At 37.2% G+C, this 24105-nt stretch overlaps 1 protein-coding gene across 1 annotated transcript; it reads right to left on the bottom strand.

The window, feature by feature from the left end:
• Positions 1-89: 89 nt before the first annotated feature.
• LOC128736853 (adenylyl cyclase X E) lies at positions 90-11365 on the bottom strand. The gene is made up of 16 exons (XM_053831351.1): positions 11297-11365; positions 11084-11224; positions 10850-11012; positions 10428-10789; positions 10256-10371; positions 10166-10201; positions 9678-10109; positions 9468-9618; positions 9329-9403; positions 9146-9270; positions 8819-9073; positions 8495-8756; positions 1452-1553; positions 1114-1382; positions 964-1058; positions 90-910 (listed from the first exon to the last, which is right to left on the bottom strand). The coding sequence occupies exons 1-16, from the start codon at positions 11363-11365 to the stop codon at positions 90-92; spliced, it is 3474 nt and encodes a 1157-aa protein (XP_053687326.1).
• Between the last annotated feature and the right edge of the window lie 12740 nt (positions 11366-24105).

Genomic DNA, 24105 nt, shown 5'->3' with positions numbered 1-24105 from the left:
AAACTTTGGGAATAAATTTTTGTTACAGTAAAACTCTATTAAAACATTCATAATAAAGTTAAAAAACCTAAATATTTTGCACAATCCTTTCATAACCTCGTCGAGAGATCTATCGAATAATTTTTAATAAACTCATAATTCTCATTAACGTTCACAAAGTACGTCGGTATTTTGCCCCTTCCTTTAACGAAAATTTTCCCCCGATATTCACACTGAAACCCGTAGCTCTCCAACACTTCGGCACTTTCCTTGGTCACCTGGATTTTGCCCGGTATTCCGGTGGAATCCATTCGCGAAGCCATGTTGACGGCATTCCCCCAGATATCGTACAGCGGTTTGCTCGAACCCACGACCCCGGCCATAACCTTCCCGTGGGAAATACCCACCCGAAGCCGCCCCGGATTGGACTGCTTAAAATTTTCATTACTAAAATCCCGCAACACCCGCATCAGCTCCAGGGCAAATTCAGCCATCACAATCGTTACGTTATTACTTTGCCTACTGTTGGAGTTCCGCTCCGACGGTTGGTTTGTGGTGATTTCCGACGCTCTAGCATTCAAACTTCTTCTACCGTTTGTCATCAACGAAGTCCGGGTGATTCCCGACACTGAACAGAATGGCCCCAATGAAGAGGACGAATCGCAACGTCCCGGATCCAGGCCGCAAGCTGCCATGTAAGTCCACCCGGCCACTTTAATCTTTTCCACCTTCAGGTAACCATCGAAGTATTGCAGCTTTTCATCGAAATCACAAATTATTTCGTTCAGCACCTTCAAAGCACTTTTCTCGTTTTCCGCCGAAATATCGCCATTAATTTCCATATTTGTAATTGTTGCAAACATGACCGCAACGTTTTTGTACTCTTCGTTGTAAAATTCATTTTTCAACTGTCGATTGATATAAATTTCGGCTGCAAAAAAAATCCTAAGTAACTTTAGGGTGATTAAGTACGACAAAGCTTACCAACATGAGTAGGTAAAATATTTTCCACAAGAATTTTATTGGTTTGCTTGGTAACTTCAGCTTCCTCCTTTTGTTTTAACAGTTGTCGTTTCCAACTAAAACATTGATTATTAAAATCAAAATTTTTCGAGGATCAACTTTAAAACTTACTTATAATCCACCCGTGCAATATACTCGGATTGACGATCGATCCAGTGAAATATGATAACGGTGAACACGATCAGCATCAGGTGCGCCACCTTGGGATTCATGCCCGGATTCATCGTGGCACTGTTGTCGTACGCCGAGTGCAACCGGTAGAAAACGGTCCACGAGTAGAAGAGCAAGATCGCAATCCCACAGCCGACCTTCAGAATGTAGTGGATTCGTAGGAACAGAAACGTCATTCCGATTGCCAGCGTGAGGCACTGGGTAACGGCCTAAAAATTTATTTGACGGATTTAGGAATTCGACATGCTTGTATGAAGTGGGGATAATGTTTGGTTTACCCAAGAATTTGTACATTTTTGTTTCTCTTCAACGATTTGATTGTAAAGAATAGCTCCACTCTGTTCCGCACTAGAGAACTCCGGTACAAGCTGGCATTCTATCTGCGAAAACAAATGAAAAATATTGCGTAAATCCATGACTGTACGTTTGGTGACAGCATGGTTCAATAAATTTGTAATGCGGCACTTCTGTTTGTCGCCATAAACGCTGGCCGATTTTTTGCAGGCATCGATGCCGGGTAGGAATAGCTTTACCAGCACGTTTTCACTAGTATGGTTTGCGAAACATAAATTTCTAAGGATGAAAATGGCATGTGAAATGCACGTGCTACAAGAGGATTAAATTTAGTTTAAGTCACAGCTTGAAACATTTTTTGCCCTACCACATGGGTACCACAATGTTTGCATCATAATACAAATCACGAGCAACATGTCAAGAGGTCTAATCTTATCATGCAGAGCAGATGGTTTTAAATGCATGAATGTCACTGTGTTAAGCGTAAGATAGGAGACACGAAGAGAATATCTCATTTGCACATAGGACTATTTGATATGTTGCTCGAGAAATAGAGTTTTTAAATTGACCTATGCGAAGAAGCCTACTCCGGGAACTGCTCGGCATCCGAGAATTGTCGCTGTTATTTACAGGAAGATTCTTTTTGTAAAGTGGACCAGTTTTTTTGGTGCGAAGAATGATAAACTGGATGAAACTGTGAAAATTTCGTTATGAGACCAAAAATATATTGAGCAGCTCAATGGCAGCTGGGACTCTAACCCACACTCTCTCGGTTTGTACCCGACTGTTTTTTGCAATTGAGCTACCACCGCGCCCTTTTATTACATAGTCTCCTATGTACTTTTTATCGCACACATTCGCTCCCTTGCCGACGGTAATTATTTTTGTATGATTGCCTTTTGCTTCTACCTGCGGCTTTAGTTTAATTGCACAAAACACTCGGGCACCAACCGAGTTTCATCCAGTTTATCATTTTTTGCACCAAAAAACTCCTCCACTTTACAAGGTTGACGTTAAACCGCGACAGAGACAAGTAAAACAGAGAAAAAATCAGAGGGGTTGTGTACAAGACACGACCGTATATATAGGCGACGCAGGACTACGTAAGTCTTTTGTAGTGATAGTAGCATGTGTTCATGCTTGTAATCATTCGATTCTTCATGTATACATGCTGTATGCAACATATATACATGCTACATGCCTTGTATATAACATTTACCAAGTAGTAACATTGCATACGTTCAATTCTCAAAAGATTGTGCAGTTGAAAACAATTTAACAGAATCAAGAACACAAACTATTACTTTCCTGCTACCTTACTGAAATTAAAGATTGTTTTTATTATCCATGGTTTCCCACGTTGAAAGGATTTTACCAATTCAATCCTATTTTATCAACAGCACATCTTTTCACTACACTTCTAATGAAACGGCAAGCTTGCGTATTTATGCAGAGTCATATTATAACCGATTACTACAGCTGTAGCACATTTTTCCAACACAGATATCAAATTCGCCGAGGTTTAATCGTCTCGCAGTAAAGAATTTGCGATCTGTTGGGACAACGAACTTGTGTCATTTTTTCTGGCAGACTTCCCTAACACAGACATCAGATTGGACTAGGTTTAATCGCGTTCGTAAGAAATCTGTTGGCACGAGGGGGCTTTGTCACTCTTTCTGGCGTACTTCCCAAGCAAGGACATCAAAATGGTCTAGGTTGAACCGCGGTGTTAAGAAATCTTGTTGAAATGGGGAAACTTTGTCACTTGTTTTGGCTTACTTCCCAAGCACAGATATCAAATTGGTATAGGTTTAGATCATCGTAAAGAATCTTCCAACCAATTACGAAGCAAGAATTCTGGTAAAACATAGGTTCATTCTTTTCAATTTTTCAATAGTTCAACATCAAGAATCCATATTTTTCTTCATTTGGGTCAATTCTTAGAAGATTTTCCGATTGATTGGTGTAAGAATATTGAAAATCGATCGGGAAACCGCTGAGCTATTAGCGCTCAAAACCTTTCATTTTTCGTGACGCTTGCATTTTTCGATTTTTTGGAATGACACCCTATCTCAAAACTTGCCGTAAGACGTAGTCCTACGTCAAAAGGAAATTTCTGATACTGCGTTCCATGAGAAAAATGTCGAAAGAGAACGCTATCTCCTATATTAGCGAATGAAAAATCGTTAAAAAAGAATGCGGGGCAAAATCACGGGAGCTATCAGAGCCGAACACTGTCATGAGGCTTTGAATGTCTTTAAGGTGAAATGAGTCATCAAAAATATCTTGGGTCGTTCAATGGCAGGTGGGTCTCCAACCCACACTCTCTCGGTTGGTACCCGAGTGTTTTAGGCAATTAAACTACCGCCGCACCCTTCTAACGGGTGGCAACTAAAATTTTGGAATTTTTTTCTCATGCAGTCAAAAAAAGACAAAGACACTTGAAGAAGATCTGATGTACTGAAATTAAAGATACATTGTCCATTGTTGAAAAAAAAGTGAACATTCAAAAACGGTCCGTAATCGGCTGTTCGGAGTGTTCTTGACTTTTCCAATCAAATATTTACATTTCGTGGCTCTCCAGTTATTTTTGTACACCCGGGAGCTCAAAATCTCCAAGAAATCGTAGGTTGGGCGACACTGAGGCAGATTTGTCGGGTAGAAGTATTTTGGTACAAATGGGATCGATTGGGTATTAAGCAACGATTGTGTTTTTTGGCGTAATGCAATGATGCTGTATCCGACCAAAAATACGTATTGTCCATCTGCATGATGTTTTTGTAGAAACGGATCAACATTTTCTTCAAACATTCATTCTGATACACATCTTGATTGATAGGCAAACCAGAAGGCTTGAACCATGCCTTAGAAATACCTCTCTCAAAACTGGCAATGTGCAGCATCACTTTCTGTTCAAACTTATGTTTAAACTTGTAGTAGAACTATCCATGGAATAATATCGATCAATCCATGTGCGTCTTCGAAAGGGGGAAGTAACTTTCGTCGTCCAAAACAAAGCGTTTTATTTCGACTCTTCAATGTTTTGCAGATGTATTACTGGGAACAGTTGAACTTTTTGCGGCATCCCGTTGCCTCACGGAATCCTTGTTATTGAAGGCACGAGAAAGAGACCGAAGTCCTTCTGCGTCCATAATTTTGGCTGGTCTTCCACTACCTTGCTTGTGAGTAGTTGATAGGGATCTTAGGATATGGTAAATAGTCGAAGCTGCAAAATTTTTGATTTTAATATGTTGTACCGTATACTTTTTGCCGAGATCCTTGTGCATTTCGCAGAGGGTGAGCATCATGAAGAAAGATGGTAATGAAAACGTGGACGAGGATAAAGATGATGAAGACGATGAGAACGAGAATGAAGATGAGAAAGAGGACGAGGACGAAGATGAAAATGAGGATAAGGATGAGGATGAAGAGTATGAGCACGAGGGAACGAAAGATGAGGATAATAACGATGGTGATAAGGAGTAGATGAGGATTATGAGGATGAAAATAGGAAAGGGTTAAGAATGATGAAGAAGATGTGGAAGAGGATTAGGTGAGGTTGAGTATGAGAAGAGGATGAGCAACCGGAAGAGGACGAAAATAAAGACGAGGATGAGTAATGGGAAGAGTGAGATAGTATGAGAATATCATATTACACCTTCCCCGTCTGAGAGAATGGTGTAACGGAGTGAAAACGTTCGGTGAATTATTGTCAACATTGAGTTTGAGCTTTGATTATTTTTGTGCATCTTGAAAAGAAAAATGTTTACGCATTTATTAATCTACTAGCTGTAACCCCCGCGCGTCGCCTCGCGTCTAATTGAGAGCAAATTGGAGGTACGCTATGTAACGCTAACGCTGTGTAACTGTATGAGGTGCAACTACATCACTTTTGCTCGTCTTGAATGTAATCTGGTATGATTGGTTTGAGTCTTTGCTTAATGTGGGTGCTTATTACCACGAAAATACATATCGCGTTCCTCGTTTTAGCGACAGACATAAGCCTCTTATATTTATGATTTTTATGCACCGTAACTTCTTTGTGGGTGAGGTTGTGTTTTAGTAAGCAATTTGTGTTTTGTATTTAAGGTTCTTCAAACGAACCTATATAGTGTGGACCTAATTTTATTCTGTTTTCGTTCGTTATGTAAACATGATCTCCTATGACTGAAGTTTTTGGAGCGTCTTAGTAGAATATGAAACCTATAATTAAAAAAGAAGAAAACTTATCCAATTTAATTCTACTATGTACAGGTATACCTCGATGGTACGTACACCTTTGCTTCGTTTAGCGTACGTATTACCGAAATGTACGTACTATCGAATCATAATTTTAGGCTTTGAAACATTGTTGTATTATGCTTAATATTGCATGAAATTTGCAAATTTGCATACACTATTGAATAAATATATATTTTAGTGGTATTGATTTAATATGGCAGTTATTTTTCAATTTTTTTAAATCAATGATTTCGCCCTTTGTGAAGCTTGGAATGAAACAAATAAAGTGTTGCTAGAAAATGTACGTACTATCGAGCCAAATGTATGTATTATCGAGGATACGTACTATCGAAGCAAAATGTACGTATTATGGAGGGTACGTACTATCGAGGGTACGTACTAACGAGGGTACGTACTATCGAGGTATACCTGTATTACATAGTACACTATGATACATAGTAGAATTAAATTGGATAGGTTTTCTTCTTTTTTAATTTTAGATGATCTGCTATGTTGATACTTATTGGATTTACCTCGCTATTTAACGCTATTTGTCTCTGTTGCTTTTTATCGATTAAATTTTGGTGTGCTATTCTGTTTGTATTTTGCAAGATAGTAGGATACTCATTGAGGCATCTATGATTACTCTTCAATGCACCTATCGACTCTGGATGGTATGGAGTAGAAAAGGTTTGTTTAATTTCTAAAAGTTTACATACTCGATCAAGAACTTCGTTTTTGTATTCAGTTCCTTGATCTGTACGTAGTTCGATAAAGTTTCCGTAGGTTAATATAAAATTATCAACAAGTGCTCTTGCGATAACTGCGGCTTCCTTTGTAGGTATTGGTACCAAAACTATATATTTGGTAAGGTTACATTGAATTGTAAGTATATATCTATTGTTGTTATTTGTTTTAGTAAATGGACCGACGGTGTCTGCAGAAGCACTTCAAATGGTTTGGAAGGTGTTGTCGTCACGACAGTTTCTTCTTTGGTATGCCTTTGTACTTTGTTTCCCTTGCACTTTTCGCAACTTCTTACGAAGTTGACTATATCTGCGTCCATATGCTTCCATTTGTAATTTTCTCTAATTTTTGAATATAACCTATGCTGACCAATATGTCCTTCCGTAGGGGTCATATGGTGTCAAAATTTCTTTAATTTCACCCTGCCTATGTATAAACCTTGGTGGTTTAAATATAATAATATGATAGCGCTATCTTATTTCTTTTGTAATTTTTTAGTAATTTCGCGATTTCTAGCTGGTCCAAAATCGAATCAACGCGTGGCAGTGGAAATTTGTCTGCCAGCACCTTTTTATTGAGTTGTCTAAAACTAGTCCAACAACTACTAGTCTCCATTTCTTTGTGTTTTCATCTGCTTTCTTTGGCACTAAAAGGATAGGAGAATTAAATGGCGAAACCGATGGTTCTGTATTGTCTGAGATTAGTTTCCGCATTTGTTTTCTAATTTCTTCCGGCTGGGAATGGATTTGTTTGTAATTCGGTATATAAACTGGTACATTGTTTTGAAGTACAATGTTTTGCGAATAAAAATTGTTTGTTGGTAGGTGTTCATTTGTGAGACAGAATATGTCTTGATAACTTTCAATTAGGCTTGATAGCTTTTCTTTAGCAAGGGTAGGTACTTTCTTTAAATTTGCTTGTGTGAGTAATTTGTGAAGTCTTATTTTATCGTAATTTATAGTTTGGTTAAGTGTAGGCTTATTATAGTTACAGTTTCTGTTTAAAATCCTTAATTACTACTTGATATTGCGTTGTATTTACAAATTTAATATATTTTGATGTAGGAGACACTATAGTGTTGCCACAGAATACACCAGGTTGTACTTCTTGTGATAACACTAGAGAATCTTCTGCTACATAAAAATTCGGTATACGTCTAATGACTTCGCATCTGGCGGGTATGGTGACGGCATTGTTCGTGTTGTCTTCTATTGGCAACGCTATTATTTGATTACCTATATTTAAATTTAAAGGGAAATATTCATAATCTATGGTGCACTTAAACTTGACTAGAAAATCTCGTCCAAGTGCATTATGTACAATTTGGAAATTATGTACAATAAACAAATTTTCTTGCGTGACGAGTGCTGTTTCGGTTTCGGCAGTCGTCTCTATGGTTTTACTTATTCCGTTCATTTTGTATTTCTTATTTACATTTATTTTTTGATTCGGTAATAACTTTTCACCTTTGATAATTGAAATGTCTGCTCCACTGTCAACAATGAAGGAACATTTACAATTAGTCATCAGGGTTTTTATTGTCACGCTTAAATTCATCGAGAGGATGTTTGCTAGCCCCTCGGTACTTGTCCAAAAAAATTTTGTTGTTGAGGCTTGCGTCCTGTCACGGTCGCCATGAGATAGTATGAGAATATCATATCACAAGAGATAAGGGAGAGAATGTTGATGTGGATAATAATGAGAAGAGGATGATGAGGATGATGAGGACGTGTAAGAGGATGAGAATGATGAGAAAACAGAAGAGGAAGAGCATGAAAATGAAAATGATAACAAGGACGTCGATTAGCTCGAGGATGGGATGAGGAGAGGATCAAAAAGAAGATGAGGATGAATGGAGGAGATTTTCTTCTCATAATGAATGAGACCAGTTACCAAATCTGAGGCAGTATACGAAGGAGTATACGTTCCAAATTTTTTTTCGAAAATATTCTGCATGTTTCGCTAGGAATCCGCCACCTTTCGACTAAGTGCATGGACAGGCACCGCACGACATTTAAATTTCACGACTTTTACACTAATTACGCCGAACACCACTTACCAGATAGATCAGCGAACAGGTGACCAGTATGATGATCGTGATCAGGTATATGATAGTCCGCAGCGGGAAGTTCTCCATTACACCGTTGGAAAACTCGTAAAGCCGCCGCAAAATGGCCGATTGTGGTTTGCGCACTCGCAGTAAATCTTCCGATGAATATGGCGTATAAACATCCCACAGTTTTTTAAACCACGTTATCGGAATGAAGCTCAGCAGTACGGCACCGGAAGTTAGCATAATTAACCAAAAGTAGAATCCGAATCTTGTAATAAAAGAAGTTGTAAGAATCAATTTTTAACTAGGGATTTTAATTAAATTACTTACGCATTATTCAGTACTTGAATAATGAAAATGCTTATGAAAACGATAAAGCTCATCAGAACGCTGTATTTCAGCATAAAATCTGGCTCTTTCATGTAGGACCACTCCCAACGTTTTTCCTGAAAACACATAAAAAATGGGGAAATATTGTCCAAACGATTGGAATCATCACCACTGCTGTATCGGCTGGAGTAATGAGTCGTTCCGACACTCGTTTGTTGCGGTGAGGATTGGGAGGTTGAAAAGATTTTGTTGAATCTGAAATAAAAAAGAAAAAAGAAGTGTTAGAATCCAGTAACAAATATTTTCTAAAAAACATAGCCAACTCACTGAAATTTACCGATCGGCATTCGATCCAGCTCCTGTGCCATTTCGACGTTGGTTTGCTTCATGATGTCCCGGAACTGTTCCATCGAATTTTGCATGAAATTGCGGCTGATGAGATTTCGTTCTTTCTGCAAGTGGAGAAAGGAGACTTAAAGTCGATGTTTAGGTTACGGTCGCTTTCGTTACCTTGTTTTGGACTGTTTTCCTCTTCACTCCCACCGACAGCCGGCTGCTGGTCGTTGAATCTTGCATCATGTAGTACTGGAGAAGAAAGGATATCATTTGAAATAGACTTTGTTTTCAATAGTTGAACATTTGTACTCACATTACTGTCATCGTAGAACTGTGGAACAATGAGAAAAGTTTGTATGTTGTGCTTGTTCAGTATCGGATCCGTTTTGGCTTTCTCCGTTCCTTCCTCGTAGATGTACTCTCCATCCAACAACTCCAAAGTTTGCATAGTAACGTGCACTTTTCTGTAAATGTTGTCCACTAATTGGGATAATCATGGTAGAATTTGAAAATGTCTACGAACCCAGATTCACCGGTGGATTCTAATTTGTTCGCGATAATCACATCCCGAGACCAGATGTCGTACTGCCATTTGCAGGCACCAATCACTCCCGAGATTATGCTTCCCGAATGGATTCCGATCCTCATGTCAATGTTCAAATCTCGTGACATACGAACGTCGCGAATATCTTTGATCATACGAAGACCCAAGTCCACGCAACTTTTCGCGTGATATTTGTTTTTAACCGGTACTCCGGAAACACAGTAGTAACAATCTCCCAAGAACTTGATTCTCAGGACATTGTATTCCTTGGCTGCTTCATCAAATTTTACGAACAATTCATGCAGAACATCTACGAGCGTTCGCACCGGTAGTTGAGTTGTGATGTGGGTGTAATTAACTACATCAGCATAAAGGATAGTTACGTTGGTATGTTTCTGTACATATAATTTGCTGAAAATAAAATTTCTAAACAGTTGGTCTCTACAAAAAGCTAAATTTTAACTTACTTTATGGATCTCCACTGTGTTCCAGTTCTGAAAAAACTGAAAAGAAATAGTATGAAAATATGGCTATCACAGTTTTATAATAATATTTACTTTTGCGTATTGATCGTATTCTTCCGATCACGATGCATTTTCTCTATCATAACTCGAATATCCTTTTCCATGAGTTCCGCCGTATGCTCCGGCAGTATACTAAGTAAAAGTTCTTTCTGGTTGAAAGTAAATATCAGTTCAGCTCGCAAAAATTATAGTTTTGAACACTGACCTCTTGGTTCCGGGCAAATTTCAACAGAAGATTTCCTTCGACGAGCTCCCGTCGATCGAGGAAGGTTCGCCGGATCGCGGCTTCGTTGATCAGTCGAAAGTACAGACCGAACAGATTCAAACAAACGAAATAGACCAGTTCGGTCACAACTTTTACAGCCATGTCCGTTTCCAAACGGTAGGAAACTAGGATCATGATAATCAGATAGCAAAAGCTAGTTGCAGTGCCTAAAATAATGCCGTGCAAATTTTCACTCAGTGGAAGAAACATGTAGATTGCAAATATTATGTGGCTTGCGTAGGATGGCCTTAGTGGGGGATGAATGAAACTCACAACAGCATGGTAGAGTGGAATCATTAAATCTGTAATTTATAAAAGTAGCGCCATTAGCAATAGATTTCAGTCTTGTCAAAGCGTTGTACCTGTTATGATAAGTGTGAAAACGGCGGCACAAGACGTCACGTACGGAACCCACGGATAAGCCTTGATCAAATCTTCCTTGAAGGCAGCGAACAAAGAAATCCAAACAATCAAACTTCCGAATGTGTAGCAAATCAGATCAGGATGTATGGCAGCACGAGGATGCTGTAAATGCGCAACGATGCATTAGTCGAAATAAAACTCAGCGCAACTGATTGGGTGATGATCCATCATACTTGGTCTCCGGTGACTATTATCACCACATGCGCGACACTGACGAATGTATGCAGAACAACGAATATCGAGAGGTAGCTTCGCTGTACTCGAGCCATGTACTTGTCGTAGAACGCTTCTAGTCCAAGATTGACGCATTCTCTCTGTTGTTTAAAAAGTTTTCAAGCATTTGAAATAGTTTCACTTTGTGTACCTAGAAGAACACAAGAACTTACTCTCAAAAACCCCAGCTCCCATTTTTTCAACGCATAGTAGTCCGCTTCCGCTTCTTGGTTTTGATCCATATTTTTAGGGCCAGCTTAAGTTAGTTTTGTATCTAAGAAAATCCCAACTTTAGACACAATGATAAAGCGGAAAATGTATTTTAAAGTTTTTTTGCTTTACAATAAACTGTAAAATTTCCGATAGGTAACGTCACTGGCAGATGTATCTTCTAAATAACTGTGCGGACTGTGTGCAGTATTGGACGATTGAATACCACCGTAGCCAGTCGACAACTAATCAATAGGTGAACGATATGATAAGCTTTCACGGTGTCATACAATAGGCACTCGAAGATACTCCCGTTCCGATAAGACCATGTAGTGCGTGTAATGTTTACAAAAAAAAACTTTCAAACACTAAACAACTGTTTAAAATTATTTTCTAAACGCGATAGCTGACCAACCAACGTTGTATACAATCAAAGGATCAAATGATAGGTCTTGGGGTACTGCTCATTTATTGATTTGGTGCTTTGATTCTAAACTACGAAAGATACAAGATGTTCGTTGGAGCGGTATGCGGCGCATAATCAAACACATAAATAAATTTTGGGTAGATCTGCTGATTTAATGTTTTAAATGCCAACTATTGCTTTCTTACGGATGTATTCTCGTCCCAAAAGCAAAGAAAAATCAATTAAGTTGGAAATACTGTGCTAATCCTGCCCGATGTTTGGATTCCCCTAATCCGATGTTGAAGAACAGTGCACTTTCGAAAATACTCCGAGATGTGTGAATTTTTTTATTTACTCGTATATGCTCTATATGCGGTTGTGGCGTAAACTATTTTTAAAATGGAGATAATGTCTGATGCGAAGAATTATTAATTGGATGAACTCGGATCCATGCCCTTTCGGTTGGTACCCGAATGTTTTACTTACTAAACTACTGCTGCCCGCTATATTAGGTAGTCTGAAACCTAGTTTTGTTTTAATCTCCCAATGGAGGAGGAAACCTACTTAATTCTCGACTATAAAACTAATCCGAAACCACAGTTTTATACCTCACCAAAGGGGAAGGATGTTCCTGGATCAGTGAAGGCTTATTATATCCATATGTGCCTGTTGGCTGTCTACAGCCATATGCAAATGTAGGAAACTGTCTAGTCTATTCACTGCAACAGACACAATGATTGGAAAAATCTACCTGAGAGAGTGTCTGCAAAAGGGTTGCTACCCTTTATCAAACAGCTCAACAATCGTGCAATCTTTTGGTCTGATCTTGCTTTCTGTCATTATTCCAAGGATGCGCTAGAATGGTATGAAACCAACCACGTTACATGTATGACGCAAGAATATAAGAACCCATCAAACTGTCCAGAGGTTCGTAATATCGAAACTTGGACTTTGACGAAGGCGAAGCTGAGGACAAGCAGACAGTGTTACAAATTAAAACAGATTGGTCCAAAGTGGTAAAAATTGGACTAGCAGAAACTCAACTACAAGAAACATTCATTAAACTAGACGTACGTTAGCATTAACTAAATGAAACAATCACTTATTTGTAGCACTTATTTGTATTTAAAAAGTAGAGAATGAGAATAAAAAAGAGAGAATGAATGGAAAAAAGAAAGAAACTGTGAATATGAGAAAGAAACTGATAGTAAGAGAGAAAAAATTAGAGAGGGAATAAGTGTAATATAGAGAGAGAATCAGTGTTAAAAATAAAGACGATGTGTGTAAGATATAGAGAGAATGAGAGTAAAAGGCGAGGATGAGAGTAAAATGAGAGAATATCCTGTGTAACAATTCTAATGCCGCTTGGCTTTAAATTATAATTAACTAGGGTATGTTGCTACATCGTCGTAATTGCCTATTCCCGTCCTATCCAACACAAATTATTAAAAATATCAGCATTTTTATGACACACAATGCAAAACTAGTTATTCCCTAATATATTAGTTAGTTGACGCGATCAATCAAAGTGAGCTGAGATCTATTTAAATGCTTTTTATCATTAAAGCAGTCCTACCAGCCAAATTTCCTACGTTTTTTCGTGCGACGAAGAAGACAATGTCGACTAATCGTTTTAATTTCCGTCATTCATAAATGAAAATAACTCACGCAAGGCATTGTCGTTATTCTACAGCCAGGAAAACATGCCTGACCTGCAGAAATTTTGTAGAATAACATTTGTCATGCCGTCCTACACAAATACATACGCGTTAGCTTCGTAAACATTGTTGTGATTTTTAGTTCGGACGATGAAAAATTTTGATGGACGGATTTTAAAACGGCACGACGAATTTTAGAAATAAAGTCAGTTGCGTAATTTCAATAATATGCTTTAATAACACTAGTTAACAGCATTTATGAACTCACTAAGCTGAAGGTGATTTTTCATGTTAAATTGGTCGCTGAATCCGAAAATGTGGTCAGAAAATTTTAAAGTGGGATAGTTTTTGAGATATAGGGTAAATGATTTTGAAATGGACCTAGTCGAATTCTGATCTTGAATGGACCTATTTTTAAATAAAAATTTTAGGATATAATTATCAAGTTTTTGTACTGTATTTAGCTTTTATGTTTATCTTTAATCATTTCTGACCGTAAATATACTAAAATTAAATTAAAATTATAGCCAAAACCACTTTATTGCCGCGTATTTAAAAGTAGCTATTTTTCAGCGTTTTGGCAGTCACCATAGAGTATTTTCAAACTGTTACTACCCGGAACCCTTCTGGTTTGAAATAAAACAATACTCTTAAAATGATGCTAAAATATGCGTAATTTCAATTTAGGTATTTAAAAGTTCAGTAAAACCAGTAAAATCTTCAAATTCCTTAAAAATGTTAACCCCCTTTTTTGATCTTGAATGGACCTAGTTTTGATTTTTGAATGGACCTAGTTTTGCGCTCCGAGACATCACTGGCGGTAGCTATCATTGCCTACCACTAACGAACACGCCGTTGTATATTCATTGAAGCTGCTTGTTGTGACTATAGTATCTCCGTTTATAATTAATCTATAAGGACGGGATATTGAAAGTAGGCTTGATTTATAGCCTAAATAAAAACTTAATTATATTGATAAAACTAACTATCACTCATCCTTTTTCGTAGTTGCTTCATAGTGTTTGTACATTGTAGCCTCTAGTTTTGAAACTAAAAAGTCTTCCTAATTAGTTAGTTAACATATGTCATTTTATGCTTAAAACAATATAAACTTAATTTATTAAGAATTTAATTAATTCTTAATAAGATGGATCAAAAGATAAGAGGGATACTAACTGCCTTCTGTTAAGGGGGCATAGTACCTTTTCAATTTTTTAAAACCTAAATTTTTTTATTGATTATTTCGAAAGATTAATATTTTGACCATATGTGCTTGAAGTCGTTTGCATGAATTCCAAATATTGACAAAGTTACAGCTATTTGTACCGCGCAGGTCTGGAGCGATTAAACAACGAGTAAAAACTTCAACGTCGTTTTTCTCGAAACCAGGTTTTGAAAGTCGGTACCATAAGCATCTCAAGAACGGCTCAAGCAATTCTTATGATTCTTTTTTTGTTTGAAAGCCAACAAAATTATCTAGTGTTTGACCCATCCTTTTCTTGATAGTGTAATTTTTGAATTTTTTAGAAATGTTTAAAGTCAATTTTTTCGCTTAAAAACCATACTTTTATGTTTCAATGTCCGCCATTTTGTTATGTGTTCGAATTCTAAAAAAGGATGGATCAAACACGAGATAATTTAATGTTCTTTCATGTCGTTGTGGAATTTTACAATTCGGATAAGCCCCCCAGCGCCAATCCATGGTACCGCAATTCATGGTTTTTTTGAACGACTATCTTCAAGGAGCCGTAGAGGCAAGGGGAAGAGGTTCCCTTATGAAAACAAAATTGCAAATATTAGTATAAAATGGAATTCGGAAACTCCGAATTCGAATTTCCATTTCTGTTTCGTGCTAGAAGTGTTAAGTACACTCATTTTTCGAGTTTTTCAGGCTGTAGAGCCCACGGACAATTGATTTTATACTCATATCCTACAAATTTTTTTTTTAGCCGCCCGATTTTTCAAGCCAATTTCCAAAGGGGGGGGGGGGGGGGGGGGTTGACAAAAACTTAAAAAATATTTTGCAAAGGCCTTATATTCCGCCGATAAGTAAGCAGGTTGACTTCACATCACCTTTTGGTCGATTGACAGATAGATTAAAAATCAGTTTAGTAAAATATTCAAAATCATGCAACCGGACTAACGTTGTACTACGTCATCCGTGGTCGTATCTTATACACAACCCCTCTGATTTTTTTCTTGGGGGATGTAAAGTTTTCTTTAAGCACCTCTCCCCTCTGACTTGTGACAAAATTAATACCTCCTTGTCCACCGAAATTGAGTGACTCTGAGATCTAAAATATTCATTTTTGAAACTTCCTATTTTCTATCTGGTACAGTTCTTCATCGACTATCATTTAAAATTAAAACCTAGTATCTAAGCTTACCTTTAAACCTAGTAGAATTACCAAGTCTAATTTTTTCAAGCACCATGTACAGTATGATTTCGAATTTGACAACAAATGCGTGTCGCCTTTGTTGCCAAAATTGAAACCTTGGCAAAATCTAGATCATTTTTCAACTGAAAAAATTGCATATAAATGTGTCAAAAATTGAATAATTACCACTAATCAACGAATTTTTCACGATTGCAACGGTTTTATATTCAAAATGATCGACAGGGGCTGTCGCAAACCTTTAGATGCTTTGCAGTAAGACGTAGTCCTACGTCAGTAAAAGTCTGACCTTTCGAAATATGTAATCACTAAATAAAAACTCGAACCCCACTGTACTTGATAAACTACGTTTAATACAAGTTATATTACATATTTTTAATGAATGGTTTAAATTTTTGAAACTAATAGGCGACATAATTTTTTTATGACGTGAAAATCGTTTCAACCATATCTGAACAACAGGTATTAATAAATTCCCAATATACAAATGTCACACACAGGTACATACACAACGCATATCAAGTCACTGAAACATTGTTCAATTGTTGGGCTGACATAAAAACAAGACCCTCGGTGACTGTGACCGATTTCAAATTTTTCAACCGACTTTCATACCTTTCTAACAGAGTATAAGAAAAGTAAAAGCTGTTCAACCTTGTGTACTATTAATAAATAACAGTAGTATAGTTGTACTATTAAAAAAAATTCTTTGTTATTATTTTGTTCATTTACATGGAAGAAACTATGACAATTCTAATTTAGGTCCATTTCAAAATCAAAAATAGGTCCAATTCAAGATCATGTTGGGTCCATTCAAGATCAAAAAAAGGCTTTGGCAAAAAACGATATATTTAATAAAAGTTTCATCAATTATACATTTTTAAAGTACTGATAATGCAGAAAAAAGGTGGTACTTTCCAACAAATAGTAACATCACCACATATTATCTATAAATGACGAGTAAATTGAGCAGGAGTGCAAGTGGTGGTGTTAAAAAGCGCTAAATAGGTCCATTCAAGATCAATTACCCTACATTAAAGTTGAAATTTTGCTTAAAGAAGAAAAGTACATGCATATAAACACAAATCTCTCCGGCTGCGGCGCACCAATTTCAAATCTCTTTTTTCCATATTAAAGAGGAGAAAATTTGCTATCGATTAGTTGAACTTCATTTTACGACGGCAATTAGAAAAAACCCTAGTTGATTGCCCGATCTTATTCGGGGCCCCGTTGTCTCTCAGTCACTTGTACATTTGTTATTGTAACAAAAATTCTCATGCAAGAAACAAAAACCTTTTTTTCGTTCATTATTCCCTTTGTCAGTTCCCCTTCTGTAGTTCTGTAGGGGTTCAACAAAAAGGGGGGAGGTTCTTTAATAGGTAGGAGAGGGTCCCTAATAGGGGGGGAGGCCATAACTCCGAAACGCCTTGACCGATCTTCATCAAACTTGGCACACATCTTCCTTGACATAAGAGAATCAGCATTGGTGGGGCAACAAAAAGGGGGGAGGGATGTTCCCTAATAGGGGGGACGCCATACCTCCGAAACGGCAAGACCGTTATTTATCAAACTTGGCATACGTGTTCCTTGACATAAGAGAATCAGACTGGGGGGTCAACAAAAAGGTGGGGGAGGTTCCCTAATAGGTGGGAGAGGGTCCCTAATAGGGGGGGAAGGCAATAACTCCGAAACGCCTTGACCGTTCTTCATCCAACTTGGCACACATGTTCCTTGACATAAGAGAATCAGCACTGGGGGGTCAACAAAAAGGGGTGGGGGAGGGGGCGAGGTTCCCTAATAGGTGGTGGAAGGTGCCTAATAGGGGGGAAGGCAATAACTCCGAAACGCCTCGACCGTTCTCCATCAAACTTGGTACACATGTTCCTTGACATAAGGGAATCAGAACTAAAGGGGTTGACAACAGGGGGACCGAAATGTTTGGACGGTTCTCCCATAAGTGACGGTAGGACAAAAGGAGCTGATGACCGGAGGTTGCTGACGAGAAGGGGTGAGTAACGCCCATATGTCTGTAACAGTTTATCCGTACAATAGAAAAAATCAGAATACGAGACACTAAACTGCAATTTTCTTTTCTTTTGTTAGATTATAGTCACTTTAACACTTTTAAGTCATTCGTGACATCTGCGGGGTTGGCATTTGAACCCGGGTCCTTGGCGTGAGAGGAGTGAATGCTAAGCACTACGCCGGGATTGACCCCTCTAAACTGCAATGCTCGCAGCTGTAGATTTGTCAAGTGTAATTATGCCCCGAATCAAAGTGACCTATATAAAAAGTGTTCGATTATTAGTGCTAATTGTTGTTGGCCGACTCTGTTTGAGTCACAGGGGTGTAGGATCGGACCCCCTGGTTTCAGCTAATTGTTGTAGCTAAAAATGACCACTGGCAACTCGAGTGAAGAGGAAGCGATAGGTAGACGAGAACGCGTAGAGTACAGTCAGTATCATATTGGCCTAATAAAAAGTGGCTAAAAAGATCGGGCACAGGTATATATCTATACCTATAAAAAGCATTTCTGTCTGTCTGTCCGTATGTTCCTTATAGAATCGAAAACTACTGAACCAATCTTTGTGAAAATTTGCATGTAGAGGTTTTTGGGGCCAGGAAAGGTTTTAGTGATGGTTAGAGACCCCTCCCCCCACTAAGAGGGGGGGGGCTCCCATACAAATGAAACACAAATTTCTGCATAGCTCGAGAACTAATCAAGCAAAATTTGGCATGTGGGTGTTTTCGGTGACAAGAATTTATTCTATGGTAAATTGAGACCCCTGCCCTCTTTATAAGGGGAATTATAACTCCTCTCCCCTTTAAGAGGGGGGGCTTCCATACAAATTTCCTCATAACTCGAGAACTAATCAAGCAAGTGGAACCAAATTTGGCCGGTGGAGGTTTTTGGAGGCAAAAATATTTTCTATGGTGAATTAGGACCCCTTCCCACTTTAGGAGGGGGGCTCCTATACGAATGAAAAATAAATTTCCTCATAACTCGAGAACTAAACAAGCAAATGGAACCAAATTTGGCATGTGGGAGTTTTAGATGGCAGAAATTTTTTCTTTGTTGAATTACGACCCCTTCCCCTTTTAAGAGGGGGGGCTCCCATACAAATGAAACCGCCCACTGTGGGGAGGCAACTCCCCGCAGAAATCACTACTGTCTAGGTTTATTTATTTTCCTAGGTCTACCTGGGTTTCCTGGAACGAGCGACAGCGAGTAAGGAGAGGATCGCGAAATGGTGCTTTCCACAAAAAAGTTTTCCGTGAAATGGTACATTCCGCTTAAGGTTTTTCGCAAAATGATATTCGGCGTAATGTTGTACAATCATGGCGAATATTACTATACGCTTTCTGGCTATGCAATAAGGGGACAGGGGAGCTTTCTACTTTACTGTGAGGAAAAATTGCAAATTTGTATATTAAACTACCCATTCCAGGTAACTAATAAGCCTTAACGTAAGCAGCAAATCAGCGTATCTGGCATTATATACTGCACGTTATTGTATGTTAGCTTTTTGACTGCATAGGTGTTGTAAATTGGCATCCAAAATTGTATTCAAATTCTTCGTGTCGGTAATTAGCTGTAAATTAGCATTGTCAGCACTATAAGAAGATTATCAGTAAATTTGAATATTTGAATAGCATTGGTGATGCTTATTGGTTACCTGGGATGCTTTCATAGTTACGTAACTGCCAAAATGAATCATCTAAGGTTGAACTTCTCAGAAACTTGCAAAACTCGAGATTGTGACAAAGATCATCCGAGATTCATGATTTATGTACAACACAGGTTAATTTGTGGCAATACGAAGTTTGTCGGGTCAGCTAGTATATATACAACAACTACAACAATTGAATCGTTTGTTTGAGAAACCCCACAAGTCCACTCGACACTATTGTTGGAAAACAACAAAAAACTGATTTTCTCAAAATTTTGAACCAATCCTCATATTTTTTGGTATGAGGTTCTATGATAGTATCTAAAATACATAATGTAGACTTATCTTTTGATCAAAATAATGATTCTAGCTAAAATTACAAGGCTTTAAAGTTGATGGATATTTGGGGTTTCTCAAACAAACGAGAAATGGACAGTGCAGTTGAGTAGGTTTAGGCCGTTTTTATTCAAACTTGTGATCTTTCCATGTTCGTAGTGTGTAATTTGGTACCATATGTCACTGGGGATGTTAATTTAGTACGTACCGCTAAAAAGAAGAAGAAGGGAGGGACGCTAAATATTATTTATTAAAAATTTTGAAGTAGAATATTACAAGTGTTAGAAAAAGTTGTGTACTTTTTTAATCGAAATTTTTATCATGGTTTGCATTTCCCTATTAAAAAATAAAAGGTAAATTAAAAAATAACGGCGGGTTTTGAATTGCATAAATGGACCAGAGTAAAACGAATTCACATCGCATAGAATAACTTGATACTTTGCTAGTAGTAATTAAAGATATTATAACCAGAAAATAAGTATTTTAAATCTTGTATAACAACTGTACTATGATTATGGAGCAGAATCTGAGGAGCAGGGTCTGTTCTCAAATTACGTTATACCAAAAGGAAATGGAGATACGTGAACAGCACCTTAAATACTTCGAACGGATAAACTATTGATTTTACAGTGACTCGGGAGTGCTCGACGGATCACTCACATTAGATAAATAGAAGATTAAACCTTTTATTTATATATTGTGCTATTATTTACATTGTATAGTAATTAGTGGGCTACTGCTTTTGTGAGAAACGCATGGATAGTTTAGTCTGTCGATTTCCGGAACGAGATTGCTACAGTTTTTACTGTATCTTGATTACAAGAATTGTTTATTTACGTTTATCTTGTCGACAAACTAATCCAAACCTATCTGCTTTTGCAATCAGCTCTCACTTTTCCAGCTAAAGCTTTCTTTTCTTTTTGATTTCATAGGCCGTTCTTTTACTTTTAATAACTTTCGCCTTGTATTCTGTAGTCCGCCGAACACTATGTTTCTTCTTTTTGACTGTGTCCAACTCGTAATTTTTCGATTCCGAAGACATTTTTATACGATTGAATTGTGTTCCTAAAACTGCTTACAGCATTGCACGTAAACATTGAATGATAATTTTGTACCTATCGCAGCGCCGCTCTAGGTGATTATCGGAAACATGGATATTTGGGGTTTCTCAAACAAACGGATATTTGCAACCCCAATTAAAAGGGGTTCGTGGAACTAACTTTGTCTGGAATTTTGAGGGAAGGTGTAGATATCCTCAAGGATTCGAAAACTGTTAAAAAGTCAATTTTCATAAAAATGGCGTTTGTGGGGTTTCTCAAACAAACGATTCAATTAGCATTAATGATCGAACACTTTTTATACAGGTCACTTTGATTCGGGGCATAATTACACTTGACAAATCTACAGCTGCGAGCATTGCAGTTTAGAGCTCAATCCCGGCGTAGTGCTTAGCTTTCCCCCTATTAGGCACCTTCCCCCACCTATTAGGGAACCTCGCCCCCCATTTTTGTTGACCCCCCGGATATATATATATATATATATATATATATATATATATATATATATATATATATATATATATATATATATATATATATATATATATATATATATATATATATATATATATATATATATATCGAAAAAATATTCAGGGTCGTGATAGAAATGACAATAAATCTTTGATACTGTCCAATTATTGGGTGGGAGAGTGGACCATCATAATAATTCACTTCTGGAATTTTAACAGTTGTATTAAACTTTAACTTAAAATTTTCTATCAACTAGTATGATCTTTTTGAGGCTGATTTATTTAAATTTGGGGATAAAATAACATTAGTCCAAATGTCACATACGCGGCCCAAACATGTTCGTGTTCGTGCGAATCATGAAAGAGCAGCTATTAGAACATATTTTCTGTAAAAACTGTTAATGTGTACTGTAAAGTATGTTAATCTGCTATGGTATATATTCAGATGTTTTCTGTACTCCGCACTTCATTTTTTGGCAATATTAGCTCTTGATTGCGCCAAACGCCTATAGACACTCAAATCTCGTTTTAGGTTTACTATTGGGGGGACGTATAAAGCCGGTCGTAAAATAAGAAAACGTTAATTAAAATTCTGGACGTAGTAAAAGAGAAGAAGAAAGAAGAAAAGACGTTTATTCGAATTTTGGACGTAAAAAGAAAACATGTTATGCAGAACTTCCTAAGATTATCTCGTGATATTTGATGAGGAAGTTAATTCAAATTTCGTAAGTAAAACGGGAGGACGTTAATTCATATTTTGGACGTAAAATTAGAGGACGTTAATTCAACTTTCGGACGTAAACTGAATGAAGTAATTCTAGTGTATTGCTATACGTATATAGTTCATCACTCTTTTTTCATTCAAGCTTACCATTTTGCCAAAGCTGCCAATCATGCTCCTAGAGTCAGAAAGCAGAAACAAGTTTCAATTTGCCATGCATAAGACGCCCCATTACATTCATCGAGCCGATACCACTCTTATGACGAAAGGTTTCATCGTTGGTAATAAAAAATTTAGTACGTCGAAAGGCTATGGAAGGACCAATCAACAAACCCATTCAGTAAAATGGGCATTACTGAAGTGGAACGTAAAATGCAATTAGACCAACGCTTCCCAAGTAACAATTCTAAAGCCACTTGGTTTTACTTGAATTTTATAAAGGTTTTATTGCGGTATTAATCATTACTTCTGGGTTTATTGTGGTATTGCGCAATACCAAGAGGATACGAGTCCAAACACACTTATACCTAGCTAGAAAACCATAATAAAACTGTTAATAAAGCAAATTAATAGTGGTTGCTTATATTACCACGTTAAAACTTGTTGGCTGCATCACGTCTCTTATAAACTTACCATACGTGTGGCGTATGAATACAAAATGGCGCACCAATCAAAATTGATCTTATCGCGGCTACTTGTCAAACCGCAATAAATCTGTTAGTTTTATAGAGCTATTAAAACGGTAACACCCTGACCAAACAGTTTTTTGCTGTTATTATGAAGAATTCCAAAGTTGGAAACCAAAATCATTTTTTTATGCGTAGCCATATTGCTATATTCTAGCATTCTGTTTAGCTCGCAAACAAAAATTCATCAAAGCAAAGTGTTTTGCAGAAAGAAAGTTATTATCAATCGGCTGAAGTTTTTGGAGCGTCTTAGTAGAATACGAAACCTAAAAATAAAAAATAAGAAAACTTATCCAATTTAATTCTACTAGGGTAGATGATCCATTAGTTGCGCCACTAAGCACAATATAACTTCATTTTGCTTGTTTATTGAGGTATATGTTTCAATTAATGCTTGTGGGATATAAATTTATCAAGTACGAGGTATTTGTCACAAGGCAAGACAATTGCTTTCGTTGTACGAGAAGCTTTATAAAGAAAAAATGGATTTTCCGATTCAATTATATTGTACCAACAGTTGCGCTAATGTTTCCTTAATTAAGTTTGGTGTTCCTTTAATTGTGTTATTCCATATACATTGCTAGGTTGCTAAGTGAAAAAACATCGTAGCAAAACTATAGATGAGCGCCTATAGTTGTGCGCTCCAACTGCGCGTTAGATTTTGGAAAATTGGCATTTTAGCAAATAATGCTTTAATTTTAAATGGTGTAGTCTAACTAGCAATACTTCTAAAACGTGTTTTATATAATGAATGTAATTGTTTTATCTAAAATGCTACGGTGACGAAAATATGCATTAATAAAGAAGAGTAGCGCAACTATTGGTACTACCACAACTATTGGATCAACTACCCTATGTGTATTTTATTCAATGACGGATACGTATTTCGCCTACGACTTGCAGGCTTCCTCAGTGTCTGTTTTCGACGTATCTGTCATTGAATAAAATACACATAGTAGAATTAAATTGGATAAGTTTTCTTATTTTTTATTTTTAGATTATCAATCGGTATTCCTGTCAGAGGAAACAACTAAAATGATTTTGCTAGAAATTGAGATTGACTAACTGAATATTTTCAATTTGTTAAAACAACCAGTTTTCAAAAAATGCAAAATATCAGTGGCGCGCTGATTTTATCGACCTATCATATCAATATGCACGATGAAATTAAATGCGCACATGCTGCAAACCAACGAAATTACTTGAAATTTGATAAATATTCTATGGGATATTTTATTCTGATCGCTATAAACCAAATCGTTCAGAACGATCTGCCAGTAAAATTTAAACTTTTCTGCTCACGGATATATTTTCAAGTTGACAAACCTAGCGAACTTATTTCGCCAGAAAAGCGAAAAGCTTTTTTT

The sequence above is a fragment of the Sabethes cyaneus genome, chromosome 2 (genome assembly GCF_943734655.1).
Source record: "Sabethes cyaneus chromosome 2, idSabCyanKW18_F2, whole genome shotgun sequence".
Classification (NCBI taxonomy): domain Eukaryota; kingdom Metazoa; phylum Arthropoda; class Insecta; order Diptera; family Culicidae; genus Sabethes; species Sabethes cyaneus.
This window is presented reverse-complemented; position numbering and strand designations above follow the sequence as displayed.